The sequence below is a fragment of the Dinoponera quadriceps genome, unplaced genomic scaffold, assembly GCF_001313825.1.
Source record: "Dinoponera quadriceps isolate SergipeBrazil2010 unplaced genomic scaffold, ASM131382v1 scaffold141, whole genome shotgun sequence".
In the NCBI taxonomy this organism is placed as follows: domain Eukaryota; kingdom Metazoa; phylum Arthropoda; class Insecta; order Hymenoptera; family Formicidae; genus Dinoponera; species Dinoponera quadriceps.
The window spans coordinates 374019-396107 of NW_014554256.1; the positions used below are offsets into that span (position 1 = coordinate 374019).

The window sequence follows — 22089 nt, forward strand, 5'->3', positions numbered from 1 at the left end:
ATTTTTTTATTTAAAAGTTGCCTCATGTACTTGATAATGTAACATACATGCATATTGCGAATATTGCAAAAAACAGGTGTTACCTATGCCTTCGCCATTAATTCCGTGCATGGCGAATCGAAATAAATCGAAACTAGCAGTGCTAATTCACCAGATATCTCTTTGCTTTCACCCGATATTATACGTTTTTTCAACTATTTCAACCAACTGTTAGCGGGTACGGCTCATAAATTCACCAAACTATAATGTTGGCTGAAAGCGATGCAAATGATATAAATGAAAAGAATACAACACGATAAATTCACGTGTCAATAACACGCACAAGTGGAAAGAGATTTTTCTTGTTTATAACTTTCATCTTTCGACACTTAGGGTGAAAGATAGGGCGAAAAATACAAAGCGAACGGAAAACTTGAAGAGAAGCGAGCACACAATTTCTCTTCTCGAAAGTTCAAATTGCAAATGTACTAAAATTAAATACACTTGAATACTTAAATACAATTGAAAAATAAAAGCGAGGTGCCAGAAGAGGACAATAAAAATTCAAGTTCCTGGGCAACAGGCAATGAGACCACGTTCGACCGTTTGTTAATATCCGTGGGATTTGCGGCAATTGAAGCTGCTTGCGCCGCAAATTAATACGCTCCAAGCCCGTAACTTCTCAATTACGGACCGGACGATGAGTTCCTTAATTAACGGATAAGTTAACGGCGCAAACTTGGCGACGATATGGTCGCAGTGAAATATAATTGGCGTATTGGGTTGCGCCTGGCGTCGAGGATTAAAATTTGCACACGCATTCGTGCGAACTCCCCGAAAAACCGCATGGAGGGAGAGAGGCAGTCGACGTCTTTTTCAATTCGCGAGTTGGATGAGTCGCGTTTTTAATTCGCTTCGCGCCGGGAAGAGCTCGGTCTGCAGACGCAAGGACGTCGCGCCGTATCGTTGCAAAAAAGATCTCGGATTCCACCAGCCGTCCATGAGTCATAGTAGAGTTTTATTTCGAAACAATTCAGTTAGCAGTGAAGTCCCTTATCTGCATTAGAAAAGAACGCGGGGTCTAAATAGTTATTTTTTTTAGACGGACAATAATATAATGATTACGTGATGCTTTTTTCGAAATACGCTGCACAATAGAGAGACATCTCGTTAAAATTCTTTTGTGTTAGAAATATCGTTAAGGATAATTATTATATTCTCAGTAAAAACAGAATGCAAGAATATCTTTCCAGCGATATCCTTTCGATTACTCTCTCGTTGCTTCAGATGTAATCTCGAGTTTTTTGAACGTGAATTTTTACGAGAGGTTGTTATATCTACAAAACAATATCCACGCAAATATGTACAAAATTAGGGTGTGCAAGAAAGCGCCTGCGTTCCCCTCTTTCCTTTGTATACAAGTTCCAAGCGAAAATTCCGAGCGCAACCTCATCCGGATAATGTTTCTTTTATGGGTTACAGGCATAAGCATGCAGCGGTTCGGCAATAATGAGAAAACGTGGCCAGGTGGGAGCCGCAGGCCTCTGAATTAGGCCCCGTCCCGCCCACGTCCACTTTTAACCCTCGTGAGTCTCAAAACCCACGGCTACGGCACGCGTATAATTGGGCACAAACTCGTCCGATCTGATTATTTCAATCTTGCGGGCTTAATGGAGCCCAAAGGGCGCCAAAACAATTTAGATAAGGTCCGTGGAGCGCGTAACAGATGCCTTGCGGTCCCCGACGCGGCCCTCTAGGAGAGACCGACTGTTTACACTGTTCTGGCCTTCGTAATTAAGTGAGTGCCCGATGACACGCTGATAAGCCGCAAGCATAAGTGGCATCGGGTCTCTCGGCACCCATATCTCCAGGTAAGGTCGCTATGACGACAAATGCGTATTTTAATAGATTTTACGAGATATTAACTACCCCCCTGTAGGCAATTTCTTTTATAAATCGAAGATTTCATAGTATCTCGACTTTCTTTTTATAGATCCTCCAACATTATAAAACTGTAGTGATGAGTACCTTCTTTTTATGTATGGCGTATTGTATGCCCGATAATTTAACGTAAAGCGTTTGTAAAATATAATCTACAAAAATAACGAGCTAACCATTTAGGCGAAAATATCAAAAAACTCCGTGACTCTTTGATAGTTAATTTAGATTCGTCAAATGAATTATATCGTAATTATCGTAGCTCGCAATCTCTCATCCGTTTGAGAGGTACAAAGGGCATTATCACACCGATAGAATTTAGGTTTCCGAGTTACTAGCGTAGAAAGCGGAGATTTCTCGGCAAACACTTGCTCTTTCATTTCGGTCGGTAGCCGGTCGACCGGAGACGAACGGCGTTTAATGCGAGATGAGAAAGTGAGTGAACGAAGGAACGAAAGAGGGAAGAAGAATGAAGAGCAAGAAGAAGATGAAGAGGAAAAAGAAGAAGAAGAGAGAGAGAGGAAGAAAAAGGGAAGAATGAAACGAGAAGAAATAAGTGGCAGGTGCTCGCGGTAGGTACGGCATGCCACCGCCGTATCTCCATCGACTAATACTCCCCGCGTGTTCTCGTTCCTCACGAAACACCCCCCTTCCCCTTCTTCAGGGTCTCCTGCCACGATGACGACGTTTGAGCAATTTCTTCGTTGCCGTGGGGTGTTTATGTTTCCGACGCTAAAAACGAAAAGAACCCATCTTACCACGGACGCTAGGTAAAGTCATGATTCTTGGATATCGATTGAAGTCCACAATTTAGTGACTATCTGTACATCGTCACATCAGTATCGTTGCAATTAACCGAAGACACTTAATGGTTTCCATTATCTGCGGTATTGAGAGAAGGGGGGACGTTTCTCATTCAGTTTAGTCACGGCGGCAGTAATGACGACGATACAACGAGACAAAGATTGCAATTAGCGAATGTTCCTTAAAGCTTGTCATGTAATTAAGCCGACGATCTCTCGACGTGATCTGTGAAATCTTCAATGTAATTTAATGATACCGCAGTAGATTATTTTAGCTCTTTACTTACATCAGCTATATATATATATATATTTTTTTATTTTTTTTTTAATATATTCTTATTAATATTTTACTATCTCAATTAAAAATTATAAATTATAAAATATATAAAAATGCGGAAGTTTATAAATTACACATATTGCGAAGACATTATTATAGTCTTCTAATAGAAATGAGTCACCATTGACGCAAAATTTTCTAAGAAAACACATACGAAAAATAAAGTTTAGTTTGAAGGAAACAGGATTTCTGGTTATAAGAAGCGAATTTGCTTTATAAGAACCGGAATTTGTCTGTTTCCTTCAACCAAAACGAGTTTGGTTTGTTCATTGTCAGATAAACTCGATCAAACTTCTTTCTCCGCGCACATGAACTATAAATTTTAGCTTTTACAGCTACGAATACGAATACGAGACTCAATACAAGAACTCCCTCCTCACAATGACGGAAGGGCCTGATCGGGGACTGACGAATTGTGTTGTGTTGATCAACCACGAAGAATGACATTCCAAGGGGACCGTGCGTTCAATATTCAACAGTGTAGTCGCCCTTTTGGCAGTCGATGTCGAGCCAAGAACCGCCGTCTCTCTAACAAACCTGTAACCTGCTGTCGTGACCGTTGTGCGAGTTTCCAATCTCCTGTCCTTTTTTTAACGAATTCGTTGTCTCGAACAAAGCATTTCGTCTAGTATCGTCGTTGGCCGACTGCGTGAAGACAGGAAAAATCTTTTTACAGGGAGGGAGGGAGGGCTAACATGAAAAAACTACGCAGCTGCGATTGTTGCGAAGTATAACACAACAGAGAAACGGATGTTGGACGAAAGCAAGCATATCGATCTTCGCAATTATAGACGCTCCGGCGATGAATTGGTCTCGTGGTGTTCTTCTATTCATCATGAACATATGAAGAACCCGTCCACGATGATTACCGGATTTGAATTTCAATTTGGATAGCCGTGGTGCACGCGATTCCCCGTTGAATACTAACGAGCTACGTACGCTTTCCAGAATCTCTTCCAAGAAATATTCGAGAGATCTATTTAGGCAAGAGACGTTGATTTACGGACGATAAACGCCTCAGCGCCGAGATAACATCTCGGTGCGCCTAAGATGAACTTGTTACCGGCGCGAGGGAAATATAGTATCCGACCGTTGAGCTATCTCGGAGCCGACGATACGTTCCTATCGATGCTCATCTTAATACGAATTTCCTACAGAGCTATGAAATAGTAACTGCATCTGCATTATCTATGCGTCGAGCGTCGTCCAGGGGGAAGATCTCCTCGAAGCAACGTGCCGAATTTGTTTCTCGAGCGCTGCCGCACAGGATCGCGAAGGAAACGTGGTTCGACAGTATTCAGTGGGTCGCGGGAGGATCCTCTTTATGGATTCCAATCCCGTTGTTCATTCACGGTGCAAGGCGCATTGAAGGGGTTGAGGGAACGAGAATGGAACCGAGATCGGAACGGGAATGGAATCTGAAGCCCCCTATAGGCGTGCGTCCGGTCCGTTCATTCACCGATCTGTTCATTCATTCTCCGCGTTGTGCGTCCAACATTGTTGCGTCTAAACGCAAACCACTCGATTCAGTCTGCAATCGGGATACTATGAAAATCTCCCTTTTCAGGAACATTAATAATATCCCAGAAATTTCTTTTGAAAATGCACATTACAGAATTCTCGTTTTATCTTTCATTCGTATGTATAAGAAATCCCGTGTATGCGTGAAACAGCCAGAAATTCTATCCTCGTTGATCGACAGCGAGTCGCAGAATATACCGTTCGTGTAATTCGAATCGTTTTAATCTTTTCAGAGTCAATGGAGCGGGTTAATTGCAACGCGACATTGGAATTAATCCGCTTAAACCGCAATTATGGTTTCAAGCGTACGTCACGCGTGACATGATCTTAAACGAACGTGCGAAACTCGTACGGAATTCGGAACGACGTTGATTATTAGTTGCGGTCGCGGGGAATGCATTGTTAATCATCTCATAACCATCCCGCATATCCCGCAGGCCCCTTCAACACGCCTCATTTCACTCGGTAGACCTTATATAACTATAATAAGTATGTGACTACTGGTAACTTTTAAGAATATATACCGTGTGCGTGTGTAACAAGTTGTTCTCAATCGGGATTAAATCAAACCTGAAATTGCCCACAGGTCGACAAAGAATATTTTACTTCGGCGTTAACCGATATCGTTGTATACTTCATAAGGTACACAACCGCACGTAAAGTCAGTCGACGAGAGTACGATGTGCATCGTCAGCTTTTGCTTTCGCTCTGTAATCGCTACGAGAGATCGACTCCGACGTAATTGATGCGCCGACCTCACACGTGCTTGGAAGTCGCGGTTGAGATAAGAGAGGCGGAGTACAAAAAGCAAGGGGAATATCGAGGAGCGTTCGGAAAAAGAACCATTCAACAAAAGAGGGATACCGATCTGAGGACGCTCGGACTTTCTCGTCATCAAACGTAAGTCATTCGGGATTTATATTTTAATCGAAAAGCAGGTAAGATACTTTGGCGAAGTAATAAGACCGGGATAAGAAGGGACGCGGAAGATACGTTTTTCCCGGGGAAATGGAACGCACGGTGAGAGAAAAGGTTGACGGGGTCGGCGCGGATTCGAACATAATTGATGCGCCGACCGCACACGCGCTCGGCGCCGCGCCCGACCGAGAGGATAAGGAAGGGAAAACGCGAGACACACGAGAAGGAGGCGAGCGCGGACGCACGACTGAACGAGACGTCGGCGGCGGCCGGGGGCGCCGCCGCGGACGGAAGAATGGAAACGGGAGGGGGGATTAGCGGACGCGCACCTATGCCGACACGGAACTCGGAAGAGCGGCGCTCTCTCGGTGGCATTCGCCTGCGAGCCGCAGCGCCGCGTGGTTGCGTTCTATCCACGATCGACAGCGTGCGCGACAGGCAGCCGGCTTTCATCCCCCCGCGCCGATCCGCACGCATGAGTCGAAGCCACTGAGGTCTTTTCTTTCTCGCGCGAGCTAGCGACGAAGAGAAAGAAAGAGAGAAAAGACGCGAAGGGTAGTCTCGAGGTAGAACTCGCGGACGGCAGTCGTCGTTCCGTTATCGGGGAAACCGGCGTGACGCCGCACGTCGTCGTCCGGGTTGCGCGCGGAACGGTATCCTCGCGGCGCTCCTGCGTGAAGTTGGCGTGGAAAGTGCCCGGGCACGCTCCGTTTCGCCGCGTGAAGATAGACGGGGAGGAGAAAGAGGGAACAGGAAACGGAGCTCGCGCAAGCTCTCTCGCCGACTTCCTCTGCGGACTCGCGCGCGCGATTCGTATCTCCGCGATAATCTCGCTGTGATATCTCGTCGTGTTTCCGCGCCTCACATTCGCGCCTTCGTCTGATCGTACCGCTGTGGCGCCTCCGATTGGGACAGTGAGGGTGGATAAGTGTGCTGTGACAGCTGTCGTCGTGGAAAATGGAGCCGACGAGGATCCTGCTGCTCATCGTCCTGCTGGGGACTGCCAGCTGCCAGGGTGAGCAACAATCCGATAATCTCTCACTTGTTCGCATTAATCGACCGTCACGTGCCGCTCGTGGATTATTTACGCCGCCGGGAGCGGCCGACTTTGTAATTCGCGTGTAAGCTCGCGCCGGCAAATCGGGGGCGATCGATGGTTACAGAGCTTCCCTTCACAACGGCGAATTAGTCGATTTGAGGGATAAACTGAGCGTGTTAACTCCGTGTCGTGTTTAATGAATGAGTTAGTACCTTTTAAAGTGCGATGCACGTGAGGTACAGCCGTAACCAGGGTAACCGTACATGCCGTGAACCTTCTATGCGGATACCTTTAATTGAAGAAATTCGTTTCTCTCGCCTATGCTTTGTTTATCTCCTAAATTTGATCAATCTTTTCCACGTAAACGAACTGTATGAAACAACGTGAGTCAATAGTTGAATGATATTGCAGAGAATTTGATTGGTTTCAGCGTTATTGCATCATTTTATCCTTATCTTACGTCTAATGAGCGGTAAAGATAGAATGATGCAATCCCATTCCCCCGAACACGTAGCTTTTGTATCATTCATTTGACATTGAATTGTTGATAATTAGAAGAGAAGAAAGTAAAACGTATTTTATCTATCCTAGACATATGTTTTTGTTTTGTTTGTAGACATTTATTCAATGTGTATCTGCGTTATTTTTTCGTTCTATCCACGATACAATCACAAAATTCCGTGTCGATTTCATTCTATTGTCGCCGTGTTCAATCCCGTTAATGACGATTAATCGCGACGACGCATCGAAAAGAGAGCGATACCATTTTCAAATTAGTAAACGTCGATTCGGCATTTCGCCCGGCTCTCGGCAAGATTCCTGTGTACTTTTACGCTCCGAAAAATATAGCGTAACGAGATTAGTATTCGGTTGGCGGTACCGCCGACATCATTCCGCGGCTGTCCATCGATCGTCGCTAATTCACGGCAATTATCCCGGGGAACTCAGGATGCGTACGGAAGTGCCGGATCGTAATTTGCGCGGTAATGACACATTTTCGCTCGTGTCGCAGTTCAGTGAGCCTTTTGTGCTGCAACGCGCGCGGCGGCCGATTTGTTCTGACCGTCGTTCTCGCCGGTAGATCCTTTCGTTTCGGTTTCGAAATACCGTTCCTGCGCTATCAATCAAACACATTTCATTCATAGGAACGTGGTCCGGTACATTCTCCGCGAGTAGTGCCCTCTTATTTCATCCTTGCGCAAATGCGCACGATCGGCTGGATATGCGATTTACGGCGAATATAATCAATAAGACAAACTATGGCGCGCGTCTTATCGGTCGAATCATCTTAATTCGACAAGTTAGACGCAACACGTTTCGCGGAAAACAAAAATGAGATTAAAAGAGAAACGACACACACACACACACACACAGTTTGTGCTCGTCCCGCTCGAAAATCGGGAACTGGCGACTGGCTTGTTTTGCTTCGTTTGTTTTGACCGGTGAGAAGTTTATAACGTCTAGAAATCCCTCTGTTTTCTCTTCTCTCGTTGACAAAGGTGACACGAGAATAATGCGCGTGATGCGGTTGTAATGCGGTTGCTCCGAGAGAAAAAGTTTCTGTACTTGCGTAAACATGAGCCTAACGGTACGGTAATTATCGCATTTTCAACCGAGCGGCTTTGCTTAGCGAGTTCTTCATTCGTCACGCGTGCGCCGTTAAAAGGAGACTAAGCGTAAAGAATCAGACATCTTCGGAGTAGGTACGAAGTTACAAATGCAGATTGCAAGTCACGATTGGAATGTCACGGTGTGCACGTGGGCTGCACCTTACGTTGCACCGCGTTGCATTATTTGAGTCGCGCTGAACGTACGGAATCTGTTGGATCACTGTTGCGCGTCTCGCGAGAATTTCGAGACTATGTTTTGAGCACATACGTTTCCAGCGCTCGACAAAACGGAGACTTCTTTCTCTTATCAGCGAGAAGAACGATTCTTGTGTAACGGTTTCTTGCGTCATCCCCGGCAAACCTTGCGTTTTTTTTTTCTCCCGATTCGCTCAATCGTCGCAACAGCGTTAATGCGCGTTTAATTCTGAATTTATTTACATACATCGACCTTATTCGTAATTTTTTTCTCGTTATATAATGACTCACTTTATCATAAAGCATGAAGCGTGTTGAGCCGGTGTCACGTTCATGATTTAATTTTCTTATTTTGAAATTGAATAATTGCTTGAGTCGCACGAATTTTTACGCTCCCAAAACAAGCACAAAAACGACAAAATATATTGAGGAAAATAGACACGAGACAGATGCCATTGTTCCGAGTACAAAATGTCCTTTGGTAAGGAAGAATAATTCGAAGACGAGGCGACCCCTGAGGTGCGAACGGCTTCGAAAAGATTCTGGCAGGTTTTTCATGGGAGGAACCCGTGAAAGAAACACTGGCGATTATACAGATTCGAGGATGAATTTGTGTCCACCGCCATTATGACGTGACAATGGCACTCGTGAAATGATGCGGTATTTCTTGCAAACCCACAGTAAAACGGCAGAAATTCGGGGGGCTTTTAAAATGAACCTCGTAGGTTCCCCGTATCTCGCCGGCCGGATCTGAATCTTTAGAGATTCCGCACGGTCTTACACCTTCGAGAGTTTTTCGTCAAGTCGGGAACAAGGACGGGCTCGACCGGCTGCTACAAAGTAAACAGAAAACCAGGAAAGGTTTGCAAGGGAACGAAGGAAAGAGTGTTTCCCCCTCGTCGACTTGAAATGCTCTTTAATGTCCTATTATCGAGCCACTTTTACGAACGTCAAGTGCACTGCGCGTGCAATAACAATATGTGACGTTCAACACGGTGGGGTTTCTGTGTCGGTTATGAGTGTTACAAAGAAACCGATTAATTAAGTTGGAATATAAAGTTCTTCAAGCGAATGTTCTATATGCCTCAAAGCGCCAGTCACGTAACTTTGAAAAAAGTTTTTTTTTTTGTATTTTCACATGCATATAACATCGTGCTCTCTTTACATCACTACTTAATAATATGTCAATTAGTCTGGAAAGCATGTCACATAACATAAAACACTACAATCCGCTTTGAATTGAGTACTGAGAGATACCAGCGTATAAATCAACTCCGTTCTTCTGCTCATCGACTTCGCATATCCGTATATCATTCGGGACCGTCACAGCTTTATTCGACCACGTAATTCAAATATATAGTTCGCGGCAGAAATATAGTACCATCTTGTCAATTCTTCATCGGATTAACTTAACGAGCCGCGATCTCGACACTCATTCGCACGCTCGGTAGATAATCTTGATTCATAGAAGGTCCCGATTACCTTCATGTGATCAATGCAACCTCCAAGAATGTCACTCGATATTCGAGAAAAATAATATAAGAGGAGCAAACAATCAGCTCTTTTTAATGAGAAGAATTATTATTAATTGGTCATTATAGCATCATTACATTTATCTGTTATACGTTTTCTAGATTTGTAACGTTTGTTTATTATATATTCGAATCTTTATAGTTTCATAATACATCAAAGGAACATTAAGGTGTCTTTGAGATAATAAGACGTTTGAAGGACGTCTCTGAGACGTCTTTTAGATAAACGTGTTGTGTGACATTTGCTGGGCCGAAATTCACTGATGATTTTCGTAATGTAATTTGTCAAGCTGTCAGAATGACAGAGCTGAATAATTAACTGTCGTAACGTACATGTATATCCAGACACGATGCGAACGATTAGAAATCACTGATGAGTTTTGGCCTAGTAAATGTTATGAAGACTTTACTTGACGTTTAGTATACATACAATTATAATCGGAATGCATAATATTCATCGATGTTACAACATTGTTGCGTGGAAGTTGAGGTTGCATTGTATCACTACGGACGTGACCTGTCGCCTGCGAATATTAATAATCCCGTTGCTCCGGGATTAGTCATGCTCAAGGCTCGTGTTCGTAGAAATCTCAGGTGACTATACGCGCAGTAAGGTCTTTATATCGGTATTTCCCGCCGGACAATGTTTTCTAATTCAAGCCGCCTGATCTCATACCGTAGGGTGCTAAATTTATACCCGAGTCGTCGATTCATCGACGAATCTGCGGTTCAGTGTTCGACATCAAGACGATTTTAATTCGCGAAAGTTCGCGTTACGAGGTAACTGCATTAGTAAGGTCTTTATATCGGCTATTCTCGCCGGACAATGTTTTCTAATTCAAGCCGACTGATCTCATACCGTAGGGTGCTAAATTTACACCCGAGTCGTCGATCACCACCGACGAACCGCGGTTCAACGTTCGACACCGAGACGATTTTAATTCACGAGTGTTCACGTTACGAAACGCGCGCCCCTCCCGATTAATGCACATCGAGTGTTCGCTGAATATTTCAAGATTATCGCACCTGTTCGCTTCGACTTAACGAATACGCGCAAATAAATAATCCGATACAAATATCAATGCGGTGAAAACGTAAGAAGAGAGACCGACGATGTTGAAATATCCCTTTGCTCGTTATAAAAAATAACGACTAGACTTATATCTTGTCTTTCTTTTTTATGATCCGCACTGATGTATCGCTGCTTTGGAGGAAGCTTGCTAAGATTGCAAAAATTAACGTGATTTCGTACGATCTCATTTTTCTCGCATCAGCGACGCAGCAACAATTCACGACGCTCCTTCTTTTTTCGCACGTCAGCGGGAACGCGCTCGATCGGAGTATCCGCGATGTCCGTGCGCGATTATCATCGACACGACTCCGCACGGGTGACTTTCTTTTTTTACGATACTCCAAAACGAGGTGAGATTCTTGCTCGCCGCCGTCCAATTTACACCTTTGCGCGTCCGAAATCGGCAAAAAAGGGCTCTTGAGGGGCCATTAGGACGGGCCCGAAAATGTTGCTCTTCGCGCGAGGACCTGTCCGCGGCGCTAGTTATTTCAGTCCCCTCTGATTCAGGGGTGTATCAAGGGCGGCTGCGGTGTATCCGAGAGGTAACGATTGTCCTGCTCTCTGGTCGGTGATGACTAGCCGGCGAATCGGCTAAAAGGAAAATTAAAGCTGCGCGATGTATGTTTTTTGGGTGCAATAAATCGCGTGAACAATCGGAATAAGAGAATGAAAAAAGGATGTCATGGAAATTTTATATTTCGATAGTTTTGTGAGACTTTTCGTTCAATCGCACGGTGATCATAAGTTATTATTCGGGAAAGTTTGTCTGGTATACGTCAAAAGATTTCTCAGCTTGTTTTGAGATATCGATTGAGAACTAGTGTCAGAAACTTGATGCAATAAGAATGATAACGAATGTTTCATCTATATTGATCCGATGCGCTAGAGAATGAAAGCACGCTCACTCGAAAGACCATAATTATCCGGAGTTGAGGTCTTCCTAGTCGAGGGAAAGAACGGAACGATATCGCCGAGAGATCTCGTAATCCTAACCAAATACCTGCCGGACGGTGTAATTATTGCACAAAATGGCTCGGCAAAGAAACTTCGACCACCCGGCTGTCGTCGAGCACGTCTCGGGACGCACCTAATCTCTTTTTAAATTGGATGAATTAAGTAAGTCCTGTCAGAGGGTTCGGCTTTAATTGAGCGAGTGTGTCAAAGAGCGATAGTATCTTCTACAGCGGGCTATTTAACGAAGTATGTGAGCGTGTGCAGTCCTAACCATTTACCTGTCGAGATTCTTTCCTTGAGTGATTTCTATATCGGGGAAAAAAGTCTTCACGAACGAACAAGTAAAATATGTCGCTAGTTATTTCATTACGTATCCATATTACATTTTTACGTCATCTTTTTTTTTTTTCTTAACGGTAACCCTTGAAATTCAGAAATTGCGTGAGAAACAGAAATATCTGTCGTGGCAGTCAACTGTTGATTATCTTGTCGAATACAACAAGATAATTATTATATAACACATAACAAGATGATGACGCACTTCTGCTTGAATCCCATTATTCCGTAATAGACAACAATGTACCCCTCCCTTGGAGGAAGTTCAGATCTTAATAGGATTCTTCCTTGAGGAGTCAGACCAGAAAATCCTAAGGAATATTTCGCACGGGGAGGTCTGCCACGCGTCGGGTCTCTAAAGTATATCTTGCTCTCAAACTGAACGATACTTTAGAAGCGTTTTAAGATTCCAGAAGATAGCAAGTAAGACCGATATTTCTTCTTTCTGAGTCAACAGATGGAAATTTTTACGCATCGCCTATAGTGCGATTTTCGACGACTTAGTTTTCCAATTAAACAGCTCAGTTTCCAACTTGTGGAAGGATATCCGCGCGAGCTTCTGCGCGCTATAATGCCCGTCAGAGACGTAAATATTCGTGGGATCGGATCAACGCGGATTTTGCCGGCGCGACGCGGGAGCAGACACGGCAAACGGGCCGGATCAAAAGCCGGCGGCATAACACCGCGCGCGCTTAATTCGCCCCGCCGCCTCAATGGCACCTGTCGTCTCCGGCGGAGCGCTCACGCGTCTCGGCCACAATGTTGCTGTCATTAATCACGATCGTCGGATGCATCGCGCACCCGTCCCGTCGCCGTCCGACGTGTTGGTTTCGCCCGTTGACGAGGCGGCCTCGGCCCGTTCTTGCCGCACCGTCATCCATCATCGCGCCGGCGACAGCCGTGGTATCAAAAGCCGCCCCGCTTTCGACTCCGCGCGCGCGAACAGCAAAGTCAGAGCGGGGAGTTAGAGGGGACTTTGGGGTCCGCGGACCCTGAAGACAAAACGCGCGAGCTGCGCCGGCGATTATTGGACGGCGGTTCTCAAGCGGTGACTCGATCTCGCGTGTCCGCGAGAAACGGATCTTTTTGCGGGATTCATATTAAATTTATTATAACAGGTACGATCACTCATTGCATGGGGGGGGGGGGNACCGACTTTTACGCTCAACTTGATGCGTTAACTTGTTAAAGGCTAGATCTGTTTTACATATATTTGTACTGAAATGACTAGTCCATTTATTTCCTAAAAGTCTTAGATTGTTATTGAAAACTATTTTTTTTTTTATCGAAAGCATGGGTAATCGGAAATTAAATGTTGAAAACAAAAATGAAGTAATATATTTTATTCAGTGATTTTATACTGAATGAAAAAGAAGCTCCTCACAAAGAAGAAACTGACCATTAATGGGTTAATGTACGTATATATCGTGTCTGTGTATCAAACATTTGTAGTAGTTGCGCAAGAAACATTTCTTTGGGGGCAAAAGGTGATATTATTCGCGAGTACTTCTAGAGTCTCGAGGCGTTTCTCGTTGAAATGTACGAACCACTGCATTAGGACATATGCCAACAGAGTGGCCATTAAGAAAATAGATCAAGTTCTCGGCCAACTTCCAACTCCGAATTGAGTTCCTCTCCAGAGGGACTGAACTGTTTCGCGAGAAGCGGTGCAGCGGAAACGCTTTGATCAGATGACGAGTCCCGGTTTCTCTCAATGATATTTTTCGCGAAGCTGCTCGAGACCGTATCGGATTAAGAAAGACTAATTTCTCTTTTATAAGAAAGGGAGCATTTCTGGACTTCGCTTTGATCCCAATATTTCAAGAACGAATTTACTTTTTTTCTCTTGATTACGGTGGGTAAAAATAATCGGATTAAATGTCGGATAGAATTTACTATTCGTAATCGTGACGAGAACCGCGCGTGCCATCACGTCGCACACATGCGTCTAGTTGATGATCTACAACTCGAACGATGAAAGAGCAAGAATCGCGTCCCTATCGATTACGACAGATTATGGAACATCAACGGGATGAATCGCAGTGGCCTGGTATTTCTCCTTACGAGGCCAGGAAATTAGAACCATCTCCAGAGCAATTTCCTGCCCTCTAGTACGCACGATGCCCCTTGCTTTGCCCTTCCATTCTCGCACGACGAAAGGGCCATCGTGATACCGATCTAGCCGTCCTTCAGGGTGGCATGCGCGGAAAGAGCAGATGCGACATGTAGCTCCTTCTCCGATCAGTCGATTTATTATAGGCCTACCTCGTCGAACGTGAAAACGGTACGTCAATTTTCGTTACGTTGAGTCGTTCTCGTTGAATCACAGGAAGCGAATGATAGTGCAGTGCATTTTCTTACGTATCTGGCCTTAATGGTATATTAACGTGATTGAGAGCTATGTAGAAATATCGGAACATCAAAATATATAAATGTACTCTTTAAATATCTTGGGGTGAAATCTCCAAGGGAATCTTGTAGGACTCGGGATTATAGATAATATAAAATTTACTTATCAATCAAGATCAAGAGATGACAGAAGTGCGAGATGCAGCTGACTCAAGATCCCGAAGTTCTGAGTTCAAAGTTAAGCAGAAAGAAATTTTTCAAATACAACATGAATGACATCTTAAAAATAACATTATAAAAAATGCTTTACTTGTTAAAGAATGTAAATTAAGAAGAGTTTATTTTCTTCAAACTAAAATGTTCACTCAAAACGAGTGAAACGTTCACTTCACGGTTGGAATGGAACACTCACTCTTGTGAAAAATGAAATGTCATTTTATTCCGAATGGCAGTATTTTCACTAAATGTTTGGCGTGAATTCTCACTCGTTTGGAATGAGATTTCACTCCAGGAAATTTTAAGAGCGAATCGAAATATTTTCCAGCTAAATTTGAGTCTGAATTAATTTGATAACCATATTCGCTGATACAGGCATATTTTCTTGTTCTCGCGTACTTGATATCCTTATTTCGCGTTGTTTATTGTTCTGTGTTCTGTAGAGAGATAAACATTTAATACATTGTAGTCCAGCAAGTTCCCATTCCGCCTGTAGAATCGAGGAGCATCGTGGGCGGCCGAATTCTGATCCGCATATTATAGACATATCCCTTCCTTGGAGAAGCTCGGATCGTATCAGGATTCTTCCTTGGAGAGTCAACCCTTGAAAGTTCTAAGGAATATCTCGCGCGGGAGGTCCGCCACGCGTTGGGTCTCTAAAGTATATCTTGCTCTAAAACTAAGTGATATTTTTGAAGCGTTTTAAGAGTTCTCTATCTAGAAGATAACAAGCAAGATCAACTTTTCTTCTCTATGAGTCAATAGACGGAAATTTTTATGACGTGCCATGCATCGCTTATAGTGCTCTTTTCGACGAGTTACTTTCGATCAAACCAATATTAGAATGTGAGAATATCTTTTTTGGAGCGTAAAAACTTAAAGAAATATATTAGAGACATTTTTGTTCTGTTATTTTAACTAATTAGTAAACGACTCCTTTCCCGAGTGTAGAACCGATTCTTCTGGCAGCGAGACATCAAAGAGGAATGCGGGAATGTTATACTTCATTAGAAACACCACGTGTGCTTAGAATTCATACGGCTCGACGTTTAACGTACGAGCGGAGTGTGTGTTTCCGTACGAGAATAGTTTTCGAGATTAAGCTTCTGTGACCCGCGGAAGCGTTTACGACACGTGAGCCATAACCGATGAATCACGTTCGAGCGTATGAGCGTCAAAGAGAGTTGAGTGACGTGTGCTTGCTTTAGCCACGTCCATTGACGAGCGGTCGCTCGCGGTGTTGCATTCGGTCGGAAATCGTGGGTGGAAAAAGTGATCGGCGCGCAATTTTCTAGCGAAGACCGGGCCGCGCGCTATTGCATCGCGAGTGGGCCGCGAGGGATTGATATGCAAATGCATATTTTACGCTTCGCAGGCTCCGTCGGCTACAACGGCGAGTCGATCGACTAGGAAAGACAAAAATCGATCCTTTGAATGCGGAATTTATTTTCTCTCGGGGAAACAATTTATATTCTTTACCATCCGTCTCGTTTAATTTGACACGCTACCTTGATTTTTAAATTAAGTTTTGCATGCACACAATTTAGAAATTACTTTTAGATCCTCGACAATTAAAATTTTCACTTTAGAAAAGAACGTGTTTAAAAATCGATTTTTCCACGTGTCATGTTTTATTATTTTACCCTTTTTAGAAGGAAAACAGAGAGAGAGAGAGAGAGAGAGAGAGAGAGAGAGAAAGAAAGAAAGAGAGTAATCATAACGTTTCATTCGACTCAACGTGTACTACGTGGAAAACTGGTCGTACGCGACATTGAATGTTTCGGTCAGACTTGTTCTACCGTAATCACGTTCATTTACACTTAAACGAGTTCTCGCGACCTCGTTCAGTCCGCCGATCTTCAAGGAAGATCACTCTTTTTCACGGCCGGTGAGGGATTTAATTTCAAGCGCGGCGTTTTGACAAACGCGACTATTCATTATTAAATCTCTCGCGATGCAAACGACGTTGCGTGCGTCGCGATCGAACGCCGCCGGTTTTTGTCGCCGACACATCGATCGTCGACTGTCGCGATTTACGAGCGGCGATATTCTCATTAATTTCTCGACCCGCTCGCAAACACGACCGGGGCTCCGGAATCACGTGCACATCGCGGTCCTTCTTCCCCGCCCGCTCCCTTCTCATATTTCTCGTATGAATCACGCACGGGCGTGAGGCGGGGGGGGGGGGGGNCGTGCGAAGGCGTGTGTCCTCCGCGTGACGACGGCTCGAGACGAAGATTACAGCTCGAAACGGTGGATTCTGATAGATTCGTATCGACTAGCCGAGTAACACCGATCATTGCGCTTATAGTCGGTCATCGGGTGGAACCTGTTATTGCTATTAATATAACCGAACTAAATAAAATTTGATAAAATCGAATCAATTAACGAGCAACACTTGAAGCAAATAGACCGAGAGGGAGAGAGAGGTTCCGTTAAGTTGGATCATATATTTGCGGTTAGTAAATTACGTCGAGTTAAAATTTGCATGCAGAACGCTCAGTGCGGTCGATTTGAATTAAATTTAATTACTAGAGCTTGCGCATCTCTCGAGTCCTCTGTCACCGTAGGACTCGAGGCAATTCAAACTCGATCGTGAAACAAATCCCCGCGTCGCGTCCCGTCCTGCCGCTCCCTTTGTCTCAGGAAATTCAATGGCTTCGCCATTTCGCATCCCGAGCAGCTGATAGCGAAGCCAACGACGTCGCTTTCCCACAGTTGCCGCGGTTCCCGTTCCCGCCTTCTCCAGTTCGTTCCGTGCGACGAGCAAATGTTCGATCGTTCGGAAAATAACGGATATACACTTCAGCGTCGTTTCAGCTCTTTCCCGAACGGAACTTTCGACCGGAGGGGGGGGGGGGCACTCGCGAGCGAAAAACCGCAAGAATACGCGACCGTACTCTCGCGATTTGCGAGGATCGTGTAATATCGATTGCGAATTTTACCGCTCGGCCTGAATAACAGAGAAGACTTCGCAAAGGCGAAGTTCTATTTTGAAGATTAAAGTTCACAGCCACGTTCTCTATCGTTGTATGCAACCTTGCGTATTGCAGTGAAACGTTCATTTCATTTATGGTAGTCATCGATCTTATCATGCTCGAAATTTGCTCGCGCGGAAACGCGCCGGCTGAATCTCTCATTCTGACCAAAACGATTTCATCCAGAGTTTACACAGTTGGGAAAAACGAGAAAGAAATTGATTCTCCGGGGCCAGCTTGCAAATAAAGCACATATTAGCATCATAATAGATTTAATAACGCGTCCTCGAGAATAAAGAGAGAGCCGCGAAGGAAAAGTTTGGACGAAACAAGACAGAACTCTCTCTTCCTCTTTCTCTCTCGCTCGCCTTATCATAACATCGCATCTCTCCGAAGAGTTCGGAGAGAAGGGACGAGACGCGAATGAGCGTCCTCAAGACTGAAACAGGATTGAATAATTCAGCAAACACTTTGGAAGGGACTCGAGAACGAGAAAGTGTGTGCGTGAGCCTCAGACGCATTCATCTTCGCGGGCTTAGGCCGGTGCAGCGCAGCCTCCGGGCTCCTCGAAAGGAGCATCAGACTTTAATGCCTCGTACTTTGGGGAGCCTAAATCACCCCCCGGAGTCCTCGCGGCCAATCGATAGAAACCTGCTTGCTCATAGAGGGACGGGGGAACGGAACCCGACGTGACACGTTTCGAGGGTTGCAAGCGCGAGAGCGTAAGTGTATCGCCTCGTGGACACCGGTTTTTATCCTCCTTTGCGCTTGCTTTCGAGAAACCTCCGTTATTTATTTTCTCGGGCCGCCAAGAGAAATCTGCTTTTCGTTGGTTCCTCTCGGCGCTAAGTGGTCGGTGAGAGAGATGGCGGCCGAAGCGGGGTGTAAATTTAGGCAGGGCACTTTTAATCCGAAGGATCTTTCAGAGTCGTGAATATCATCGTCTCGGTCTCCCTCTCTCTCTCTTTCTCTCTTGCTCTCTCTTGCTCTCTTTCGCTTTCGCGTGGCGCATTCTATAAGCGGAAACTCTCGTAACGCACGGTACACTTTTCGAAATTAGCTCGCGCGCGGTTGATCCCTTTAAAAGGAGCTTATGCAATAATGCGTCTCGTGGAAACGCGTGTCGAGGCGCAGGAGGTTTCGCAAGTGGGCCACGCACGCGTCTCTATGCTTGAGCGCTCATGGCCACGTGGAGAGTCACTCCCATTATGGTAGTCCGCGATCGGGGTCGTATCGCACGTGTAATTGCGTCTCTCTTCGCGCGCGTACCTCGCTCGCTCGCTCCTCGTCGATGCGTGAAGGCTTTCGTCTTCGCGGCCGCGTCATCTCGATCGGCATCGATCCGTCACAATTCATTTTCCTACGCATATACGACGGTGCATTGTATGCACACGCTGTATACACATGTATACTGTACACATACACCACCGGGTAAAGTCTCGAAATCGGAGTTATTCAACGTGTGAATGTGCGCCGCAAACACGACCATACTACTTATTTTACCCTCGTTCATACATCCTCCGCCTGGCACGTGCGTACATTATTATTATGTCTCGTCTGCGCCACGAAGCAGAAGGATTGAATGGCGCGCCGACGAGAAACTGTAAGAGTTTTCGGGGCATATTGCGTTCGCAGCAGATGTCCGTTTCTTCTTATGCCTCGCGATCGATCCACGATACCACGCACGCGTGTTTATTGTCGTGAGAGCACTAATATGCTATTACTGGGGCATGTGATGTGCTCGAATAATATGACGAACGTTGCGTGAGAGGGAGAGATAGAGAGAGAGAGAGAGAGAGATCATCACACTGTGCGTGGAATAAAACGGCAAAAAAAGAAATTGCACGACAACGTATTCTATCGATTCCACAGCACGCAATACTAGTAGATCACGCGAACATGCATCCTTTTAACCGCGATATTGCTCCAAATTATACATTCCCGGTCCGCGTACTTCGAGGTGAGCGCCGCTCTCGAACCGGTTGAAAGAGGTGCATTTTATTTTACTGTTAACTTCCTCAAACGCTAATGCGTTCTAAAGTGCACCTCGTGCTCACGCGAGTTCGTTGCGCTTCCGCTCGACCGTCGCCGTGGTTCCCTCGCCTAGGACGTTCGAGATCGTACTCGAATGCAATATCCTCGTCCGGACGAGGCGTCCTGCGCGCGCGAAAGAAAGAGAACCTCTTCCGAAATTCCCGTTGGCGCGCGCGCGCGCGAAGCCTTCCAAAGTCCCGCGGCGAAAGTCAACGTCGCGCGAGGGGGATCGCGCGACCCCATAATAGAATGCGCAGGCTCTCTCAGGCTCCGCAGCAGACACGCGGCCTCCTCGTGAGAAGAAAAGAACGTAAGGAAGTAAGGACCAGTACGAGCGGACGGAGACGGGGAAAACGTCCGGTCTGTTCTTTAATTCGACAATGAGCGCGATATATACGCGTGTGCAGACGCGCACAAGGAGGCCGGCATTTGCAAAATTGAACATCTGCCGTGCGGGGACCGTACTTCTTATTTCGGGTTCTCTTATCCCGTATATTATTCGCCTCTTGCGGTATCCTGCCCGCGGAAATTATGATCCTCCTCGTCTGGGCGTTCACTTTCCGCAGCCAATAAATCACATTCGCGTGCTCGGGCCGCGTTCGACCCGCCGGACTTGTCTTCGTCGGGCCAGGACGTGTATTCGTCGCGTATTTTTCCGTGCTCACGCACATAGACGCGCGCACCGGGGAGTTCGAAAGTTCGGCACGCGCGAGCTACCGCGGGGACTGGTTTTTCATGGTCCGCGATTCTGGACAATACGCAAGTATTCGCATACTCGAGCGTACTACGTGTGCGGTATATCGTGAACGTAAGCTCGTGCCTTCCTCGCATAATGTCCTTCCCTGAATACAGCGAGTTTCATTCACCCGTCTCGATTCACGACGCCGACAAATTGTCCCTCTCGCCGTGTAGGTACGCGACCGTGTCTCTCGGACGAGGTATAACGATCAAGTAATCTCCTCCAGCTCGACTTGATCGCTTTAGATTTCGAAATTTCAAAGTTCGTTTTTATTTTCTTTCCTCATTTTTGTAATAAAAGAAAAAAAAACGGAGTAACGTCATACATTTTCCGGGATCTTGTTCGCGCGTAAAAGACCGAAGGGGCGACTTCGCAAACGGAAATATAAACAATGCACGCAGTGTAACGTGACAAGAAGAAAGGAAAAGTAAATTATCTCTCACTTCGCACATTTCTCGGAATATTATTGCGTCGATTACGTCTGAAACACGCGATATAGTAATGTACGAGTAAGGTGACTCCACATGAAACCTTAATAACCACGCGAGACCCCCAACAAACCAAAACCATGACCCGTAACCGGATAGATATTATAATAAATGATAGCCTAACTAGGGTTCGAACCACGAAAGGTCTTCCTTTCCACGCTCGGATTGCGGAACAGAGAGACGTCGGAGTACGTAGTTCTCCCTAAGGGGCACTACAAATATTTATGCACACGCGTTCAGAAAGAACAATCGTCTCAATTATACGCTTGAAATTTCGATAGACGCAATTTATCCGAAACACACTGGAGAAAACGATAGCGACATTTTACGGCTATTGATTTTATTGAAGGTTTCGCCGCCGAAGGTGTTAATTTAAAATGTGCGAAACGTCGAATTATTGATAAATATTAACATTCACTTACTTTAGAAATCCTTTATTTCTCAGCGAATATTACAAGACGGTTGTAAACTCTTACATTGCCGTGCTTGCAGACAACGGTGAAAAACAATATAAAGCATTAATTTCGAGCATAAGTTTTTTTTTTATGTTTTATTTACATAGCAGTCTCCACAACATGAAAATTTCTCTGCATTTATTGTACCAAAGGGTAATTTTCCCCGTGAATACAAATAAATAATAATAAGTGGAAATAGGGCTTTGTCTGTTAATTAAGGGTTGACAAAATTGCTAGCTTGCGTTCTCAACGCCTCAATGACAGCACGTAGAATCGAAAATCGATCGTGCGCCGAATAGCTACGACGGGGCCGTAGCGGCCGCCGTACGTTCACGCACTGCACGCGGAAATTACGAGTCACAGGGCATAAATTAAGGTTTATTAAGGTTCCGGAATGCAGCCTTTACCCGGCATTATAGCGAACGACGACAACAACGTCCATAATGATAATAAATACGGTCTTTCTAAACACCATAGTCAACGGAAACGGAATTCATTCCGGCCAGACATCGTCAAAAAGACGACGGAAAGAAACAGGAGGGGGAAAGGGGTTGCAGGGGAACGAAGCACGAAGCTATCCGGTATTTTACAGGGGG

General features: G+C 45.2%; 1 protein-coding gene across 3 annotated transcripts in view; it reads left to right on the forward strand.

The window, feature by feature from the left end:
• The first annotated feature begins 5859 nt into the window (after positions 1–5859).
• The window catches only part of LOC106751839, a 60110-nt gene continuing 43880 nt past the window's right edge, over positions 5860–22089 (forward strand). For 2 of the 3 annotated variants that reach the window (XM_014633043.1, XM_014633034.1), the window contains exon 1: positions 5860–6511. In XM_014633043.1, coding sequence (XP_014488529.1) covers positions 6454–6511 — 58 coding nt within the window. In that variant the 5' untranslated portion in view covers positions 5860–6453. The remainder of the gene's footprint in view (positions 6512–22089) is intronic. The other variant, XM_014633050.1, reaches the window with a different exon arrangement.